The sequence below is a fragment of the Lichtheimia ornata genome (assembly GCF_029851405.1).
Source record: "Lichtheimia ornata isolate CBS 291.66 chromosome Unknown scaffold00003, whole genome shotgun sequence".
In the NCBI taxonomy this organism is placed as follows: domain Eukaryota; kingdom Fungi; phylum Mucoromycota; class Mucoromycetes; order Mucorales; family Lichtheimiaceae; genus Lichtheimia; species Lichtheimia ornata.
This window is the reverse complement of record NW_026695323.1, coordinates 350,631-366,903: the sequence shown is the minus strand read 5'-3', so window position 1 is coordinate 366,903 and position 16,273 is coordinate 350,631. Positions and strand designations below refer to the sequence as shown.

Sequence of the window (16,273 nt, the reverse complement as noted above, 5' to 3'; positions counted from 1 at the left end):
CGCGTCGTTTACTCGATTCAAACAAAATTATCCAAATCCAGAATCATATTAACCACAAATGGCGATCGTCATCACCGCTTCCTTGAGAAACATTGATGTTCACGTTACACCACATCGCTACTGAATTTGCTCTTGTGCATCCCTAACGACCAGGCACTCATATCGTTTGTGCGGCGGGGGAGCAACAGAGCTATTTGCCATGGTTAATAATGCACTTCATATGCGGTAAGCGGTGTTCTTCTTTTATATAAATAGGAGCATTTTCGACACGACCATTTTTCCTCATCAACTCGCAAGTCTTTTCTTTCCTTTACTTTTATTAACAACAACAACAACATGCATTTCTCGACAATCACTGCAGCTTTGGCCCTGGTGGTCCCTGCATCCACTGTCCTTGCTGGTTTCACGATGTCCTTGGAGCCTAACAAGGGCTATCAACGCAACGCTACTGCCTCGGTGCTCCGTGCTCAAAGCAAGTACTCCAAGTACCTTGTTGACAGCGTCAACTCGTTCTCCGGATCTGGTGTTGTGCCTATGACCGACTATGAGTACGACATTGAGTATTACGGCACTGTCAGTGTTGGTACTCCTCCTCAAAAGTTCAAGCTTGATTTCGACACGGGCTCCTCCGACCTTTGGTTTGGTAGGTTACATTGCAAGCGGAGTCTTTGGCATGATTGACCACTCCCATTATTAACACTTTAAATAATGCAGCTGGTGAGGATTGTACCTCATGTGGTGACAAGCCCAAGTTCAAGTCTTCCGATTCTTCCACCTTTGAAAAGGGTGACAAGCCATGGAAGATCAGCTATGGTGATGGCTCCTCTGCTAGTGGCACCGTTGCTTATGACGTTGTCGATCTTGGTGGCCTCAAGATCAAGAAGCAAGCCATCGAACTCGCTGACAAGCGTTCTTCCAGCTTTAACAAGGATCCCATTGATGGTATCCTTGGTTTGGGTTTCAACAGCATCAACACTGTTAACGAGAAGACCCCCATGGATAACCTTATTGAGCAAAAGCTCATTGACAAGCCCATCTTTGGTTGCTACCTTGGCAAGCACAAGGAAGGTGGTGGAGGTGGTGAGTATCTTTATTACCATTAAGGGCTAAAGAAGGATGGCTGATAATGATGATGCTACTACATAGAATACGTCTTTGGTGACATCAACAAGGAGCACATTGATGGTGAATTGAAGAAGGTTCCCATTGATAACTCTCAAGGCTGGTGGGGTGTTACTGTTGACAAGTCCACTGTTGGTGGCAAGGAAGTCACTGGCAACTTTGATGCCATCCTTGACACTGGCACCACTCTTTTGATCCTCAACGACGACTTGATCAAGGGTATTGCTGACGCCTATGGTGCCACTGCTAACCCTGATGGTACCTACACCATCGATTGTGACACCTCCAAGTTTGAGCCTCTCAAGTTCTCGATGGCTGGTAACGACTTTGAGGTCTCCCCCGACTCTCTCGTCTACGTTGAGAACGGCGGTAGCTGCATTGCTGGTTTCGCTAGCGGTGGTTTGTCGGTCAACATTATTGGTGACACCTTCCTCAAGAACAACTATGTTGTCTATGACCAAGGAACCCCCGAGGTCCAAATTGCCCCCTCCAAGTAACTTATTTAACGTAGTATCAAACGTACTTTGTACCATTATTGTTGTACTTCTATAAATCCTCGTAGTCTTCATCTCCCAATATCTCGTTGTCTCCCCCTTCATCTGAACTATCATCTGATATGGGTTGTTGTTTGTGTGGTGGATGTTGTCTATTGGATGATGTGGTGGTCTAATATCGCCTTGCCATTAGCTATCTATCTTTCTTACCATCATTGTTCCTTCAAAACCTACCTCATCATTATCAGAGAGAAAGGAATCCAAATCCTGGTTATCGACGTCTAACTTCAAGGTATCCAATGATGCAGTGATGGAAGCAGCGGGTTGGTCTAAAGAAAAAGAAACGCTGTCAGCCCCACATCTACCTTACGCAGTGATCCACTTACGTGAATATAAGGAAGAGACTTGTGTTTCTCGAAGCCTTCGATATTGCTCCATCTCAGCATTGAATGTTGCATCAAGTAATTCCGCCCGCTTTTGTGTCTGCACTTGATTATGCTCCTCGTATGCTTGCCGTAATGATGCTTCATACATTTCCAATTTTGCTCTGATCAAAATATCAAATGGATTAGAACCTGGCCATGTGTTCCTGTTTTAAAGGATGACTTACGTTTTGCCTGCTATCTCCCCATTCAACTTGCCACGCTGCTCTTCCTTCCATTCTTCAAATTCTTGCCGAGACTGTTCGCTGGTAGCCTCATTGATTTGATCCTCCAAACCCATCAATTTACTCTTGAGATCACCTTTGAGAACATAGTTAACCTTAACATCTTCATCATCCTCCAGGATCAAATTCACTTACCAGCCATCGTATTTAGTTGTTTCAAATCCTCATGGATCGCTGCCAGGTCTTCATGTGTTTTCTCCATCCGATCACCGGTTGACACGTGTTGACGACATGTGCTCAAAAGCTGCAGCAGTAATTGATCCGCCATCTAAAAAGGGTCCCTCAGCTCAAGCATCGATCACCAAGGAAGATTACTTACCCTCGCCTTCTCAAAATTGACGGCGTTTCGGTCGTGGATGTCTTGCCAATCATGCTCGTACCTATCCATGCAAATGAGCATCACATCACCGACATGCCCAAACCAAAAAGCCAACCTTTGTATCAATCGACTCGTTGCTTCCAACTCCAAAATAGATTGTCGGCTTTGTTGTGTTATCGGGCTTTTTGAATAAAGAACATAGCTGTCAGCCAACGCGTTGATACGTTTGTGGGGGTGGGTGGGTGGGTAGGATACATACGGTGCGCTTTGTTGCCGGTTAAGGAGTATCGAGTTAAAGTTTTGGAATTCGGATCGAAGTGTCTCTAATCTAAACCTGCATGAGCATACCAATACAAAAGGATAAGGGACCATGGGAGAAGCAGTGTACATTACCGTTCTAAACCGCGTGCTCGCCATTCCTCGTCATTCAATCTAGTTGCATAGTGCTCGTTAGCTTGTCGAGCCTGGAGACGACGATTGCAAAGTAGAATTACCCAACGGAGCTGGATAACGAACGAATATTGATATTGGTGGTTGGCAGGATATTTTTGAATTGGTCAAACATGTGAGTGTGAGTGTGTGTGTCGGACGACAGGAGGAGCTACCCAATCCGCAAATTGAAGGACGACCTGCAAGCACACGTGAGCATCTAAGCATTGCCTAAAGCTGCATAATAGTATTTGCATCCCATCACAAAGCACAAATGGAACCATGCATTCAAGGCCTGGTGTGGTATTCACTATCCCATCCATTCGATTAGACAATCATAGAATTTAATTTAGGTAGCCTATTCGAATAAAAGCGTGTGCTATCAACCAGTTTCCATGGCAACGGAATCATCTACATAATGTAATTTGAAGCAAGGCATCGGACCATGCTAATCCATCCCTGTGTCAGTTTACACCTTGGTTCAGCCCTATCACATTTATCATTGTCAAATGACTCTACTAATAGGCTTGCCTTTTTGATACAAAATCCTGGCGTCGTTGAGAGATCGACAATCGTTTTCCTTCTCATCAAAAAACAAAAGATGTATGATACTAAAAAGTAGAAGAAGAATACGACGATCGTCGTCATCATCATCAATGATAAAGTTTGAACCAAACGGGCAGTATCAGGATCATGTAGATCTTCATATAGATGGACCAAGTCCATATTTTTAATGCTCATTGTAAATAGAACTGCCATGGTAGATGGTGGGGAATAGGGATCCAAGGACTGGTTAGGTTGCACAAGCTATGTTGGGCATAGGCAATCAAATGAAGGATGGTGATTCGCTGTTGTGGACTGTGTTTTCAGCTTTTTTGGTGCAACGCTGCCGATGTTTTGAAGGCCTCTTTCTTTTTTTGCAACCCTCTTTTACTCCACACTTTTTCATACTTTCGACTCTTTACGAGTTCCATTCAAGGAGCGCAACACTACTCTTTTTCCTCGGTGGAATCAAACATATTGGCATACCCCCTCTTTCCTCCTCGTCACATTACAAGCAAGCACACACAATGGCCGACAACTCGATCAAGATCTTTACTGGCAACTCCCACCCTGAGTTGGCCAAGTTGGTTGCAAGCCGTATTGGTATCGACATTGCCAAGGCCGATGTCCTCAAGTACTCGAACCAAGAAACGGCTGTGACGATTGGCGAGTCTGTACGAGACGAGGATGTGTTTATTATCCAATCCGGCTGTGGTGAAATCAATGACAACCTTATGGAGCTCTTGATTATGATCAATGCTTGCAAGACCGCTTCGGCTCGTCGTATCACGGCTGTCATTCCTTGTTTCCCTTATGCTCGTCAGGATAAGAAGGATAAGAGTCGTGCTCCCATCACTGCAAAGTTGACCGCCAACATGTTGACCGTTGCTGGTGCCGATCATGTCATCACCATGGATTTGCACGCTTCCCAAATTCAGGGTTTCTTCAATGTACCTGTGGATAATCTCTACTGTGAACCTTCCATGATCAAGTATATCTCCACTCAAATTCCCAACTGGGAAAATGCTATCATCGTTTCCCCTGATGCTGGTGGTGCCAAGCGGTAAGGATGAGGATTTAGGATATAGCAAGCATGGAGGCTGATGATGACTTTTTTTCTTTCTTTCTCTCTAGTGCCACATCCATTGCTGATCGTCTCAACATGGATTTCGCTTTGATCCACAAGGAACGTAAGCGTGCTAATGAAGTCTCCCGCATGGTCTTGGTCGGTGATGTGCGAGGAAAGATTGCCATTCTTGTCGATGACATGGCAGATACTTGTGGTACTCTTGGTTTGGCTGCAAAGACTTTGCTCGATAACGGTGCTGAAAAGGTGTACGCCATTGTCGCTCACGGCATCTTGTCTGGTAAAGCTATCAAGGTGATCAATGAATCCGTCATCGAGAAGCTTGTTGTCACCAACACCATCCCACATGATGATAAATTGGTAAGTAAAAATATGCATGATTTGAGAAGCATAGCTAATTCATGCGTCTTCTAGGCCATCTGTCCAAAGTTGGATATCATTGATATTTCGCCTACACTTGCTGAAGCCATTCGAAGGTGAGTAAAAAGGGGATTGTATACGTGTATTACAAAGGGGACAGCCATATTGATCTACGCACACATAGAACCCACAATGGTGAATCGGTGTCGTATCTCTTTTCGCATGTTCCTGAATAGATTGCCTCTGCAAAGAAAACAAAACCCCCATTGCATATTATATATTCTTGACTTTCCATTTTATTCTCACCCGCACAACACATCAAAAAAGCTCTGTACTGTATTCATCATTTATCGTTACCACGCATTGCAAGGAAATTTGAAATCCAGTGACAATTACCACTATTCGCATTATACACACACGCTTCCAAACGCATGCATCATCATGTTCCTTTGTAATCATCATGGGCGTTCATCCCTGCATAGCTATTTTCTTTCTTGTATAGTAAAAAAAAGTACTAGCCATAGCCTCGCATGTTCTTTGTATTCCATTAAACTTGTCGTCAGGTTGTTTATTATATGTTTCTGGTATACACGCACACACACACACAAAGATCTTATAGAAAGGGGTTTGGGACAATTGACATTTGCTTCTTCGTATATACCCAAGGGGGAAGGAAAGAGAGGGGGTAAGCTATAGGGATGAGGAAGAAGAGGCAATGATGCATGAGCTATATAAATGGTACGATACCATATATATATTATCAACGCAGGCTTGAACGAAAGAATGAAAAGACGCGGTTCTTGCCAGTAGTTGCTGGCATAAAAGTAGGTTCCGAGGATCTTCTATGCAAAGAATCAATGTTGATAGCATGATGATGGGCAGTGGGTGTATTCTCATCATGCTTTAGGGTGCAAGATTTACGTGTTTTGATGACATTTTCTGGGGGAGGGTTGATGTCGTCCGAGTAAACTAAAGGTTTAGGAGGGTATTGTCTTATGCTTGTCGGGGTAAAAATGGTGCTGCTTGGTGAAGGAGTATCAGGCGACGATCCACTGCTGTTGGGTGAAACGACAATAGGATGGGTAGGAGCACCACTACTGTTGTCGACAATAGGATGATTGAAATCGTTGTTTGTTGTCATGCTGGTAAAAAGCTTGTTTAAGCTTTTCATCTTTTTGGGTTTAAACAGCCTTGATCGGCTCTTGTTGAGTGGTGGATGATGCGAAGGATCCATTATGCATGAAAAAGAAGAAGCAAAACAGAAAAAAGAAGCGTAGAGTATTATTCAGATGGTACTCTTTATTCCCTTTCCAGGAGCTCGCCCATTCTATCACTCCCTTCTACAAAGAGAATATAAGGGGGTGGGTGTGTGGTAATGAGATGTATATGGACGAGAGCGGAAAATCCGATGATGATGTATTAGAAGGGGTGATGTGCGTGTGTGCTGTGTGCGTGTGTGTGTGTATATGCGTGTGGCAAAAGCAGAGAAAGAATATTAGGCCGTCTTCTTTTTCCTTAGCATCATGATCTGGATCTGTTGCACAAGGATCAAAAAGTTCTCTACAATGCCATAGCGGGTAATGAACATGAGCAACAAGGCACTGGTATACATAATGAACCGATACCAAGGACCAGCAGCAATGAGGAACGTCACTATCCCAAAAAAGGGCTCAACAATCAGCACATGCGTCTTCCACTTTCCGATTTTCCATGACTTACAAGCAGGCGGCACCAATGCATAGTTGAGATTGTACCCTGACAAGAGCGATGAAATATGTAAAACAGGGCTGTGGTATGCCGCGTACAGGAAAAAGCTGAAAAGGGCCATATCAAGCGATACGGGTAAAACGGGATAGCGACGAGTCAACGTCATGTAAAGCGGCACGACGAGGATTAAAGTATGCTCTACACACACGAAATCAGTTTTTTCCATAAAACAATCACCTTTTGTGCTTACCCATAAAGAAATTAAAAACCTCTCCAAGCATCTCATGATCTCTCAAATCTGGCCAAATCAAGGCTAAGATCGTGCCCCACAGCGTATGCAAATAGATGTTAAACAGGAGACGTGGGATGAGCGGATACTTGTGATTAGGCCAGCCCATCACGAGGATCAAGAGAATGGCACTCGCATGACACGGCTATCAACATCCATGTAAATCCCTTTTCCCTTTGTGTCACCTTTGTGCTCTCCTATGCCCTTACCTGCATGAGAAACAGTAATGTTCCAGTGACTGCTTTGTGTATCACGGTAATCGTGAACGATGCAATCAACATGACAAACAACAAGGTTTCTAATATGGATCGAGCGGGACGTTGCTCAGTGGATGTAAGAAGCTGATAGGCACCTGGAGACCTAGATTCAGCCACACAATGAGCATGGTTATTGTATGGCTGTATACGTACGTACGTACGCCACCCCTTTTCCCCTCATTGTCTCTTGCTCTCTCCTCAATGATCCATACAACCCCACCTCCTTTACTTACCTTAGTACTTTCTTTGCATAAAGAAGCGTAAAGATTGTATACAATGGTGCCAGTGTTAGGAATTCAATGGCATGGTGCGTTGGTGTGATGTACCTGGAGACGTTCTTTGTTAAGCCCAATGGGGTGTATAATAAAGATAAGGGCCTTGTCTTACCATGCACCTCCAAGAGAATCAGCAAAGTCGTACTCGGCCTTTGGAGGAAGATCGACCGACCATCGTTTTACGAATGACCCCAGATGCTCCATATGTATGTATGCTAGTATGCTGTTATTCCCATAAGATGGTTGGGTTAGGGAAAGTATCGGGAGGTCCTGCCTCGATTGGAGATGGTAAATAACGAAAGAAAGAAGAGGCGCCAGGCTATCTGGGAGCTGCTCAAAATATGGGGGAGGACAAGCCGATCATGTGAAACTCCGATGTTGTGTGTGTTGTGTGTTTACCCTCGGTAATGCTTGCTGCTGCAGGCATGTGTGCTGCTGCAGCAGCAGCCCTCTTGATTCTTTGTTGAAAGGTTTGTAGGGTTGATGAAACAATTTGTCAAAAAGAAAATCCTTCCATTTGCTTATGTATGAGACTTGACCACTGCCCTGTAGTAGAAAAAGTTCCAATCTACAAGACCGCCAAACCCGCACCACTCAAATATTTTCCAGACCACGTTGATGGCAAATCGTGTTCCTTCATGACAACCAAAAACAGTAACCGATGATGTAGTATCGCTGAAACCGATTCACAGCACACCACGTTCTCACAGGAACGAGTTGCCAGGAAGAGAAGGGGAAAACAAAAACAATTAACCACTCATTTCTCGACTCAGCTGTCAAAACTTAACATGCTTGCTCGGTTCGTGTTCCGGATTTGTTTCTGCAATAGATTGGGAATCCAAGCAGCTGTCTCAATTAGGTAATATCCAAGTTACACAAATATCGCCTTTTTATCGCATCAATGGGTGGTCCAGTCATTTAAGCAAAAGCTTGGAGACTTTGTTAATCGACGTGTCTATATGGCTATCATGCACGTGTCCATTGTTTTGGAAAAAGAAACATGGGGGTTTGCGCCTGTCAGGTAGGGTCTCGTGCGATGCAACAAATTGTAGCGATCAAGGATGACAAGTGGATAAAGCATTGTATGCACGTATCAAACACGATCATCTTGCGTAGAATGGGTGTATTAAGGTGGCAAGGAACGCACGCTATGTATTATGCTTATCGATAAATGTGCCACTTTTCTTTCTGATATGAGGAGCATCCCTCGAGAACGCCTTATTTCGCTCGCTTAGCCGATGGATCTTCATCTGGATCCCTTTGTATAGCCTACTTGTCTATGCAGCAGTTCTCTTAGGATGGATGCGGAAGAGAGATGAAGGATCACGGTGAAGGTTTATAAGCTATTCACACATTTCCTGCCAATGGGTACATCCAATTCATGGCTGCTGTCTCTCTTGTTTTCGCTCTTGTATACTAATCATTTCACTGCTCCCAGCGATTTAAACATGAAATTTGCGTTTGCACTCATGCTCATAACTTTTATAGTGAAGTGTGGAGGCTTTATGAGAACGAAATTCATCAGCGTGCTCAACGGCACCTTGTGTGAAAGTTTCGAGTTCGAGATAGGCAATCTCAATATCAAGGTTTGATGTACAGTGTTCATGCATTTGGATGACAGTGTCTCACAGGTCAACCCAGCTCTTCCACTCCCACATTATTTTCTTCACCTCCCATTCTCAACTGTTGGTGCATTCAAGTACAACAACCACCACCTGTAAACGATTGCCCTGCTTCAACCCATCATGTCAGCCCTACGATTGCCTTGATCCGAAAACCTTTGACTGAATGGCAAGTCCATGGCGTGTACAACACCCAAGCTTCTTGACACGACACTCCTCTTGTACTTTTGTGACACAACCAAATGTAACAGCATCAATTCCAGCAGCCTCTGTTAGCAATGTCTTGCTCCATTGTCTCAAACGGCCTTTCTTTACGTGAACAGCAGATAGTCATTGTATAGAAGCAGCTTTATTTACGTGTAGCAACTTGCTTTCAATACATGCGAATTCCTATGCATATTGATGTGGACATTACTCTGGTACATGGGATGGAAGGATATGGGATGTCATGTAGCTTTCAGAGCAAACTTGATGACAAAGGCACCAAAGAGAAAGATGTATGTAAAGTGGATCACGGCGTGTTATGACATTGTGTATTCTCGAACTTTTGGTTGGCATGATCACACCATTCCTCATATACTTGTAGAAACATCCCATATTTTTTCAGTAGTAGAATTGACAGCATGCCTATCTATCCATGATAAAATCTTGTTCCTATCCTTGCACTACTACACTCGGTGCCTTCTTTTCCCGAGATGCTTCTTGGAAAAGTAAAAGCTGTGGTTGTTGTTACCTTGATCCACCAAAGAAGATGCTGCTTATCTATACCAGTGCTAAAAGAATGGGGGTGCCAAAGCGATATGGTGCACACGTTAAAGTGATGGGATGTCATGCATAAAAGATGAGCGCGCTGTACGAGATGAGCTGTTTCGAGGGTCCCAATGGTATGGGATGAGATTAGAGAATGACGTTTGTTAAGGTTGCACAAGGACAAGCGGGCCCGTTCTGTTGCAAATGTTTTGATCATCAACTGATCTTGTTTGAGGAGTGTCAGAGTTTAGCATAACCCACAATCAGCAGCTTTCTTTTCCTCACTTTCTTTCTTTTTTCTCTTCTCTCTTTCCCTTCTCGCATACACCACACGCCATGGATGCTTCATTGCACAAGAGTGCATTTCATCGTATATCATCCACACCACCCGATTTGATTGTGCATGATGATTTGAGTGACGAGGATTCATCTTGCTGGTCTTCTTCTCCACCACCTTTACCACCAACACCATCACCAGCATGTGCTGATTGTGGATCCTCGACATGTTTTGGCACAGCATGCAAGGCTGGTGTTCTTGCTTCGATACGAAAACATGTCGCATTGGCACGCCAAGGTAGGCTGAGTCGACCGCGTCTTTATCGACCGCAAAAACGTCGGGTGACCCAGATCACGGTGCCACCACGCTCATCAACAACACATCAACAACAACCAAAACAACAGCAACATGTTGCAAAGCAACAGCTACTTCCACCATTGTTGTCATCATCACCACCAGCAACAGCACCCATAACACAACAAGGTCGCCCCTGTAGAGCAAAGGCACCATGCCAGGCTTGTCGAGAACCTGCAGACAGCTGTATGAGAAAGGCCTATAATTGGCCTTTCCCAACAAGCGACTTGCACTTTGATAAAGGCCGACCCTATGTATATTTATGCAACAAATGTGGTCTTCGGTAAGGCTTATGACTACCTATTTTTATTCATGTCTCGTGCTAACGTGTATAATTACCATCCTCGATTATAAGGTATAACAAGAGCGGCGGATGTGTTTGTCGTCATTGTCGATGGGTGCTTTGCAAGGAAGAAAAGAGAAAAGCAGTACAACACATTGCATATATGCGGCGGACAAGAGGACACGTGGAACCTGAAGACCCGATCATTGACTTTGTATGTTCACCAAAATACTGGGTCTGTGGTCACCCATGGAAAGTAGGCTGGATTTCAGAAAAGGATGATGATGACAACACCACTGCCATGGATGATACCACTTCGCCTCCTCATTCATCTGCTACTACTACCCAACAATGATCTCGTGACATTATATACCTCATTCGATCTATCCCGCCATGTTTCATCAACCTGCACCATCACATCATACCACCACCCGCTATGCATACCATCAACACACACACACACACACACACACACCTCTATTTCATCCAAAGATGTGCACCATGTATATGATCTGATTTGCTTTTTCATGCCATTTCTTCTTTCCATCACACAAGGGATAAAAATTATCATGCAACAACCTTTGATTTCAAACGCCAACAATTATCCTAAACGAATCAAACCGGGATCGTCAATTTATGTATAATATAAAACGAGCAAGTACATAAGCGTCTAGGGATAATGAAAGAAAGGGGAGGAAGGGAGGGATGTGTGTGTGAGTAAAGAAGATGTGTAGATAGAAGAATGTGCTGGGGGGGGCTGATAATAATATAGATAAGGATAACGACCAAAGGTAAGGAGCAACAAGGGTATCTGGGTGGGTTTTATATAATTTCTTCAGGCTCTTCCACCAAATCAATGGGTCTTGCTGATGTCAAAACAGGACTCTTACACGCCACACTCGATGCCGGCGATGTGGCTGCTGTCGACCCAATGGTACTCCAAATGCGGGAATAGATACTTGAGCGTTTAGATCCATAAGAGGCCATACTATCTGTAGAGGGTCGACTCGAATCATAATACAACGAAGGTGACATGGGAACACCATTCGAATAACGCTTTGATGAACGTCGCTTTTGTTGTCGTTCATGTTCACCCAACTTTAACTTGGTTTCGGCCAGCATCTTTTCAAGTTCACGGCAACGTTGTTCACTTTCAGCATAGCGTTGTTGGTATTCATCATCACTGGTGTTGCCAGCATCCAAAGCAGCGGGATCGGGCTTGTTTCCAAATAGCGTTTCATGAGCTGCAAACACTTCTTCGGCAAATGAACCGCGTGGCATGGTGTAATCCCGTTTTTCTTGTTCAAGCTTTTCGACTTGTTTCTCAAGGTTGGCAACTTGCTTCACCAAAGCCAACTTATCCATTTGGGATGCTGATGAGGATTGCTTGGCTTGTTGCATTTGTTGCTCTGTGACAGTCTTTTCATCCAGGATCTCACGTTGTTCTTCTACAAGGTGCTCCTTTTCTTGACGCATATGGTCCACGGTTGCTTGTAGCTCATCAATCTTGGCTGACAATGTCGCGTGCTCTTGCTCCGATTCATGCACACTATGCAATAACGTGTGATACTGTGTCTCCAAGTCATGACACTTTTCGCCCAAATCAAAATTGGCCATCTTCATCGTCAGCAGTTCACGTAATTCTTCATCCTCATCATCTGTCAATGCATCATCGTTTTCAGCAGCAGCAGCCAACTTTTTCTCATAGCGAGCAGCACGTGATTCAAGTTCGGCGTTGCGTTGCTTTAACCATGACGTGGTATGATCCACTGCACGTGCCGATTCAACGGCTTGAGCGAGCTGTGTATGTTCATGGTGGAGTTGCTGAAGAGCGGATGAAAGTGCTTGAACTTGTTGTTGACTAACAGGAGCACCAAACATGCGTGCTTGTAGGATCGGCAATGTGGTGTTGACAAGTTCATTAGAAAATTGTTGTTGGCGAGCATGGGCGATAGCGTTGAGTTTAGCTGGAGTAATCTCGTTGCTTAGTGCAACCACGTCGTCCACTGTGATCGGTAACAAATGGTGCTTCAAATGTCTCAAGAGGCTTTCAAAATCATCCAATGCCATCAGGTGCTTTTCATTCTTTTTCATCAATGCAATGGCCACACGTGTTGTTGTTTCGACTGCACCAAATGCAAAAACAAGATCGTAGATGCGTAGCACGAGGTCTGTCGGTAGCACGTTGCTGAAAAGGGAAAGGTACCACTGGGAGGCATACATGGTGGGATCAAGATCGTGCTTTGCAAGATGATCGGCAAGCTCTGGACATTGTTGATCAAGTAGCATTGCAAATTGATGTAGGCGTAATTCAAGTCCTTCCATATTGAGCGTCATCATGCGTTGGATGTCATAACTTTCCATGAGCCTGCAAGTAATAATATAATAAATGTATCCGATTCGTGTAACTATACAAATCTCCCCCACCCCGCAATAGAACAATTCTACTCACCTGATAAGGACACTAAAGGCTTCCTTCTCGGACATCTGTCAAAAGGGCATCATTAGAATGTATGTATGTGTGAGAGAAATGAAGATTCAAAAGAGACTTACGGTCATCAACAATGGCTTTGTTAATGAAGCCAAGCTTTCATTGTATCCAATGTCGGGTTGATATACGCTGTAGGCATGAAGCAATCGTTGCATAGCAACATCATCCGAGTGCATGCGTCGAATTATGTTCTCGTAAGGCGAAGGAGTCATACGCAGCTGATCATAGATGGACACCATCTCGGAAGATGTTTGGCACAATGCTTGCCATACCACACCTCGAATGATGGCTGGGATACCGTTGCCATGGACGATCTTGCTGATCAAAATGTGAGGAAGCTTGGTAGCTGTGGTTGGCATGTCATTGATGGCACAAGCCCAAAAATCACCATCTTCAACTTGTCGTCGAATCCAGGCAAGATGATCGGCGTTGGATTTAAACGCTGCACTGTGATTTTGGATGCATGTAATAAGCTCTTCTTCGAGTGTCTTTATAAAAGTAGAATGGTCAATAAAGCAGCATGGTGATGGTGTTGTTGTTGTTTGTTTGGTACCTGGAAGGTGGATGGCTGTGTGCCTTGCATCTCGAAACGTTCCACGAGAGCGTCGAGCTTTAATTTCTCAGTTGGGTCAGGCAAGAACGGTGATGACAGTGAATCGCGCGCTGATGTCAACTCTTGATGAGAGTGGGTGTCGGCACGAATGCAAGGTTGCATGGTTTCGAGTAATGGCTGTTGAATGGCGGTCGTTTGTGTCATAGCCGCGTTAGATAAGGGAAAGAGAAAAGAGAGAGAGTAAGGAAAGGAAAAAAAAGCGGGGGACAAAGAAAAAAAGTGAGAGCACGAAAAACACACATCAAAGCTGAACCTGACTTTTTTGAGATTCCTCGTTCTAGTGCAACGTGTTACGAAATACAGCACACAACTTACAACCCGCATCTCGTCTCTAGTCATATGAGCTATCGGTTGCTGTTGGCTTTCATTCACAATGAGCTCATTTCCCTTGACAAACCTATTCATTGATAGGGTTCATTGATACGAATAATGAGACTTGTCGTCATTTCAGGGTATTCCGGTTTCTGCATGCGGCTGGCAGGTTATTATGCATCACTCACTCGGGGTAAAAGTGGCGCAGATTGATTTTGCATATTTTGTTTCAGATTGAAAGCTGGAGATCATATCACCCAGATCAGGGACGATCACTTTCCTAAATTCCCTATCATTGCACATTGGTAGATTACTCTATGTACTATATCCATGGAAAGTTTACGTTCTTCAAGATGTCATTGTTGTCCTACTGGGTTGATGCAACAACAGCATCTTCCTACCGCATCTAACAACATTTTACCTGCATATGCATACGAAAAGTTGTATCCGAACGATGACACTTTTATTCATTAGTTGTTATTATTAATCCTCCATACTGATACTTTTCATCATTAGAGTGTCGCTAGTATCCTTGGAAAGTCGTATCCTTTCATTCCTCTTTTTGAGCTTTGGGGTATGATGCATGTAGAGCAGAGGAGATGGCATGAAGGCTTTGTTTGAATAGTAATGCAGGAACCTGAAAAAAGGAATCAGCTATTGGAGGCGATATCCAATCCTACACATACACACACAAAAGGACTTACAATCAACCAGGGGGAATTGAAGGCGACAAAGTAGATCCAAAAGTATAATGGATGAGGATCACAGTTTGGAAATCCTTGTGGCCAATCCATCACAAAGTAGAGTACTGTGCTGAACAAATGAGCCATGGATGCCATTAATTGCCATAGATACTGTTGTGGTGATTGCTTCCATATCGCACGAGCTGCCATGAAACAAAGTGGACCCCATATACACTGAAGAAGAAGATACATTGTAAATAGAATTGTTGTATGATCTTTGGATCCACACTTACCACTGTGATCGTCTCGAGGGCAAGTAGTAATTCATCATGAGTAAGGTATCTTGAGTCTCCATGTGCATATTCCTTCCAGAGCTCAGCAAAGAAATCCGTGCGACTTGCGATAGATCGATGATGATAGATCCAATAGGCTTCAAAACCACAGTGCAACGTTGTGCACAGCGTGAACCATGTAAAGCGTAAGGACTCTTGAAGGCTTTTGGATTTGAAGCGTGCCGCAAAGAACGATGCTTTGACAATGGTTCCCATGGCGATCAAGACCGCACCCAACAACAGTGGCATTGGTAACGCATTGGGAATGTAACCAGGAATCTCTGCTGTTCGTGGATAATAGGGATGCAAGTTGTTGTCCGGAATGGTGGCCATCTTGAGAGGCTTACTGAAAGTGGCACAAAGAAGAGGCCGCCGTGTTGCGCCGATCCTAGCTCAGTTGGACTTTTCACCCTTTACACTACCCGCCACTCATCCCCGTCACCCATCACCAACATGGATCTGTAGCTATGCATCGTACACAGAATAAAGTTTTGCATGTTGCACAACATGCTAGTTGACATCTTGATTGACATGAAATTGTACCTGTACACATGATGATACACTACGAGTTGGACCCCATCCCCATGTTACAAAAGAGAGCATCGATCCTAACACACGTATACAATGATTTGCTGCAAATAAACTAAACACAGGACACGTCTCGAAGGCGGAAAAGATGCTATCAAAGCCAATGACACATGACCCACAGACAGGAATAACAATTAGGGTGGAATCCAAGGAAGTGAAGTTCATACAATAAAACGATGTAAAGGTCAAAATGAGAACGCAAGCTCCTAATAGTCTACTAGAAAACTCTCGCATACTCACAAGCAGCTTCGCAAACGAGCTACATACATAGGACATGTAAGCTCATTGGTGATCCTTTATTTCACACTCGTCGATTGTTTGAGATGAATGTAGTATGTATTATGTAAGGGACGCGATGAAGGTGCTGGTCTTTATTATCCTTCCATACAATTGTCTTATCAACATCCAGTAATACTATA

General features: G+C 44.0%; 8 protein-coding genes across 8 annotated transcripts; 3 read left to right on the top strand and 5 right to left on the bottom strand.

Annotated features, from left to right (window-relative positions):
* Positions 1-336: 336 nt before the first annotated feature.
* Positions 337-1,619, top strand: O0I10_001118 (uncharacterized protein; the record flags this gene model as incomplete). The annotated part of the gene is made up of 3 exons (XM_058481216.1): positions 337-643; positions 715-1,080; positions 1,147-1,619. The coding sequence occupies 3 exons, from the start codon at positions 337-339 to the stop codon at positions 1,617-1,619; spliced, it is 1,146 nt and encodes a 381-aa protein (XP_058347854.1).
* A 49-nt stretch (positions 1,620-1,668) lies between these two features.
* Positions 1,669-3,167, bottom strand: O0I10_001117 (uncharacterized protein; the record flags this gene model as incomplete). Its single annotated transcript, XM_058481215.1, has 10 exons — positions 1,669-1,788; positions 1,851-1,945; positions 2,003-2,163; positions 2,227-2,359; positions 2,419-2,551; positions 2,603-2,663; positions 2,718-2,783; positions 2,862-2,936; positions 2,996-3,034; positions 3,097-3,167. 10 exons carry the CDS (start codon positions 3,165-3,167, stop codon positions 1,669-1,671), a joined length of 954 nt encoding a protein of 317 aa, XP_058347853.1.
* A 934-nt stretch (positions 3,168-4,101) lies between these two features.
* On the top strand, positions 4,102-5,257 carry O0I10_001116 (ribose-phosphate pyrophosphokinase 2; the record flags this gene model as incomplete). Its single annotated transcript, XM_058481214.1, has 4 exons — positions 4,102-4,637; positions 4,709-5,021; positions 5,076-5,137; positions 5,206-5,257. The coding sequence occupies 4 exons, from the start codon at positions 4,102-4,104 to the stop codon at positions 5,255-5,257; spliced, it is 963 nt and encodes a 320-aa protein (XP_058347852.1).
* Positions 5,258-5,781: 524 nt separating this feature from the next.
* Positions 5,782-6,162, bottom strand: O0I10_001115 (uncharacterized protein; the record flags this gene model as incomplete). The annotated part of the gene is made up of 1 exon (XM_058481213.1): positions 5,782-6,162. The coding sequence occupies one exon, from the start codon at positions 6,160-6,162 to the stop codon at positions 5,782-5,784; it is 381 nt and encodes a 126-aa protein (XP_058347851.1).
* A 354-nt stretch (positions 6,163-6,516) lies between these two features.
* On the bottom strand, positions 6,517-7,753 carry O0I10_001114 (uncharacterized protein; the record flags this gene model as incomplete). Its single annotated transcript, XM_058481212.1, has 6 exons — positions 6,517-6,674; positions 6,741-6,926; positions 6,979-7,162; positions 7,227-7,377; positions 7,508-7,600; positions 7,662-7,753. The coding sequence occupies 6 exons, from the start codon at positions 7,751-7,753 to the stop codon at positions 6,517-6,519; spliced, it is 864 nt and encodes a 287-aa protein (XP_058347850.1).
* Positions 7,754-10,257: 2,504 nt separating this feature from the next.
* On the top strand, positions 10,258-11,190 carry O0I10_001113 (uncharacterized protein; the record flags this gene model as incomplete). The annotated part of the gene is made up of 2 exons (XM_058481211.1): positions 10,258-10,835; positions 10,908-11,190. 2 exons carry the CDS (start codon positions 10,258-10,260, stop codon positions 11,188-11,190), a joined length of 861 nt encoding a protein of 286 aa, XP_058347849.1.
* Positions 11,191-11,657: 467 nt separating this feature from the next.
* O0I10_001112 (uncharacterized protein) lies at positions 11,658-14,083 on the bottom strand (the record flags this gene model as incomplete). The annotated part of the gene is made up of 4 exons (XM_058481210.1): positions 11,658-13,203; positions 13,288-13,322; positions 13,389-13,814; positions 13,880-14,083. 4 exons carry the CDS (start codon positions 14,081-14,083, stop codon positions 11,658-11,660), a joined length of 2,211 nt encoding a protein of 736 aa, XP_058347848.1.
* A 718-nt stretch (positions 14,084-14,801) lies between these two features.
* O0I10_001111 (uncharacterized protein) lies at positions 14,802-15,599 on the bottom strand (the record flags this gene model as incomplete). Its single annotated transcript, XM_058481209.1, has 3 exons — positions 14,802-14,888; positions 14,956-15,168; positions 15,228-15,599. The coding sequence occupies 3 exons, from the start codon at positions 15,597-15,599 to the stop codon at positions 14,802-14,804; spliced, it is 672 nt and encodes a 223-aa protein (XP_058347847.1).
* Between the last annotated feature and the right edge of the window lie 674 nt (positions 15,600-16,273).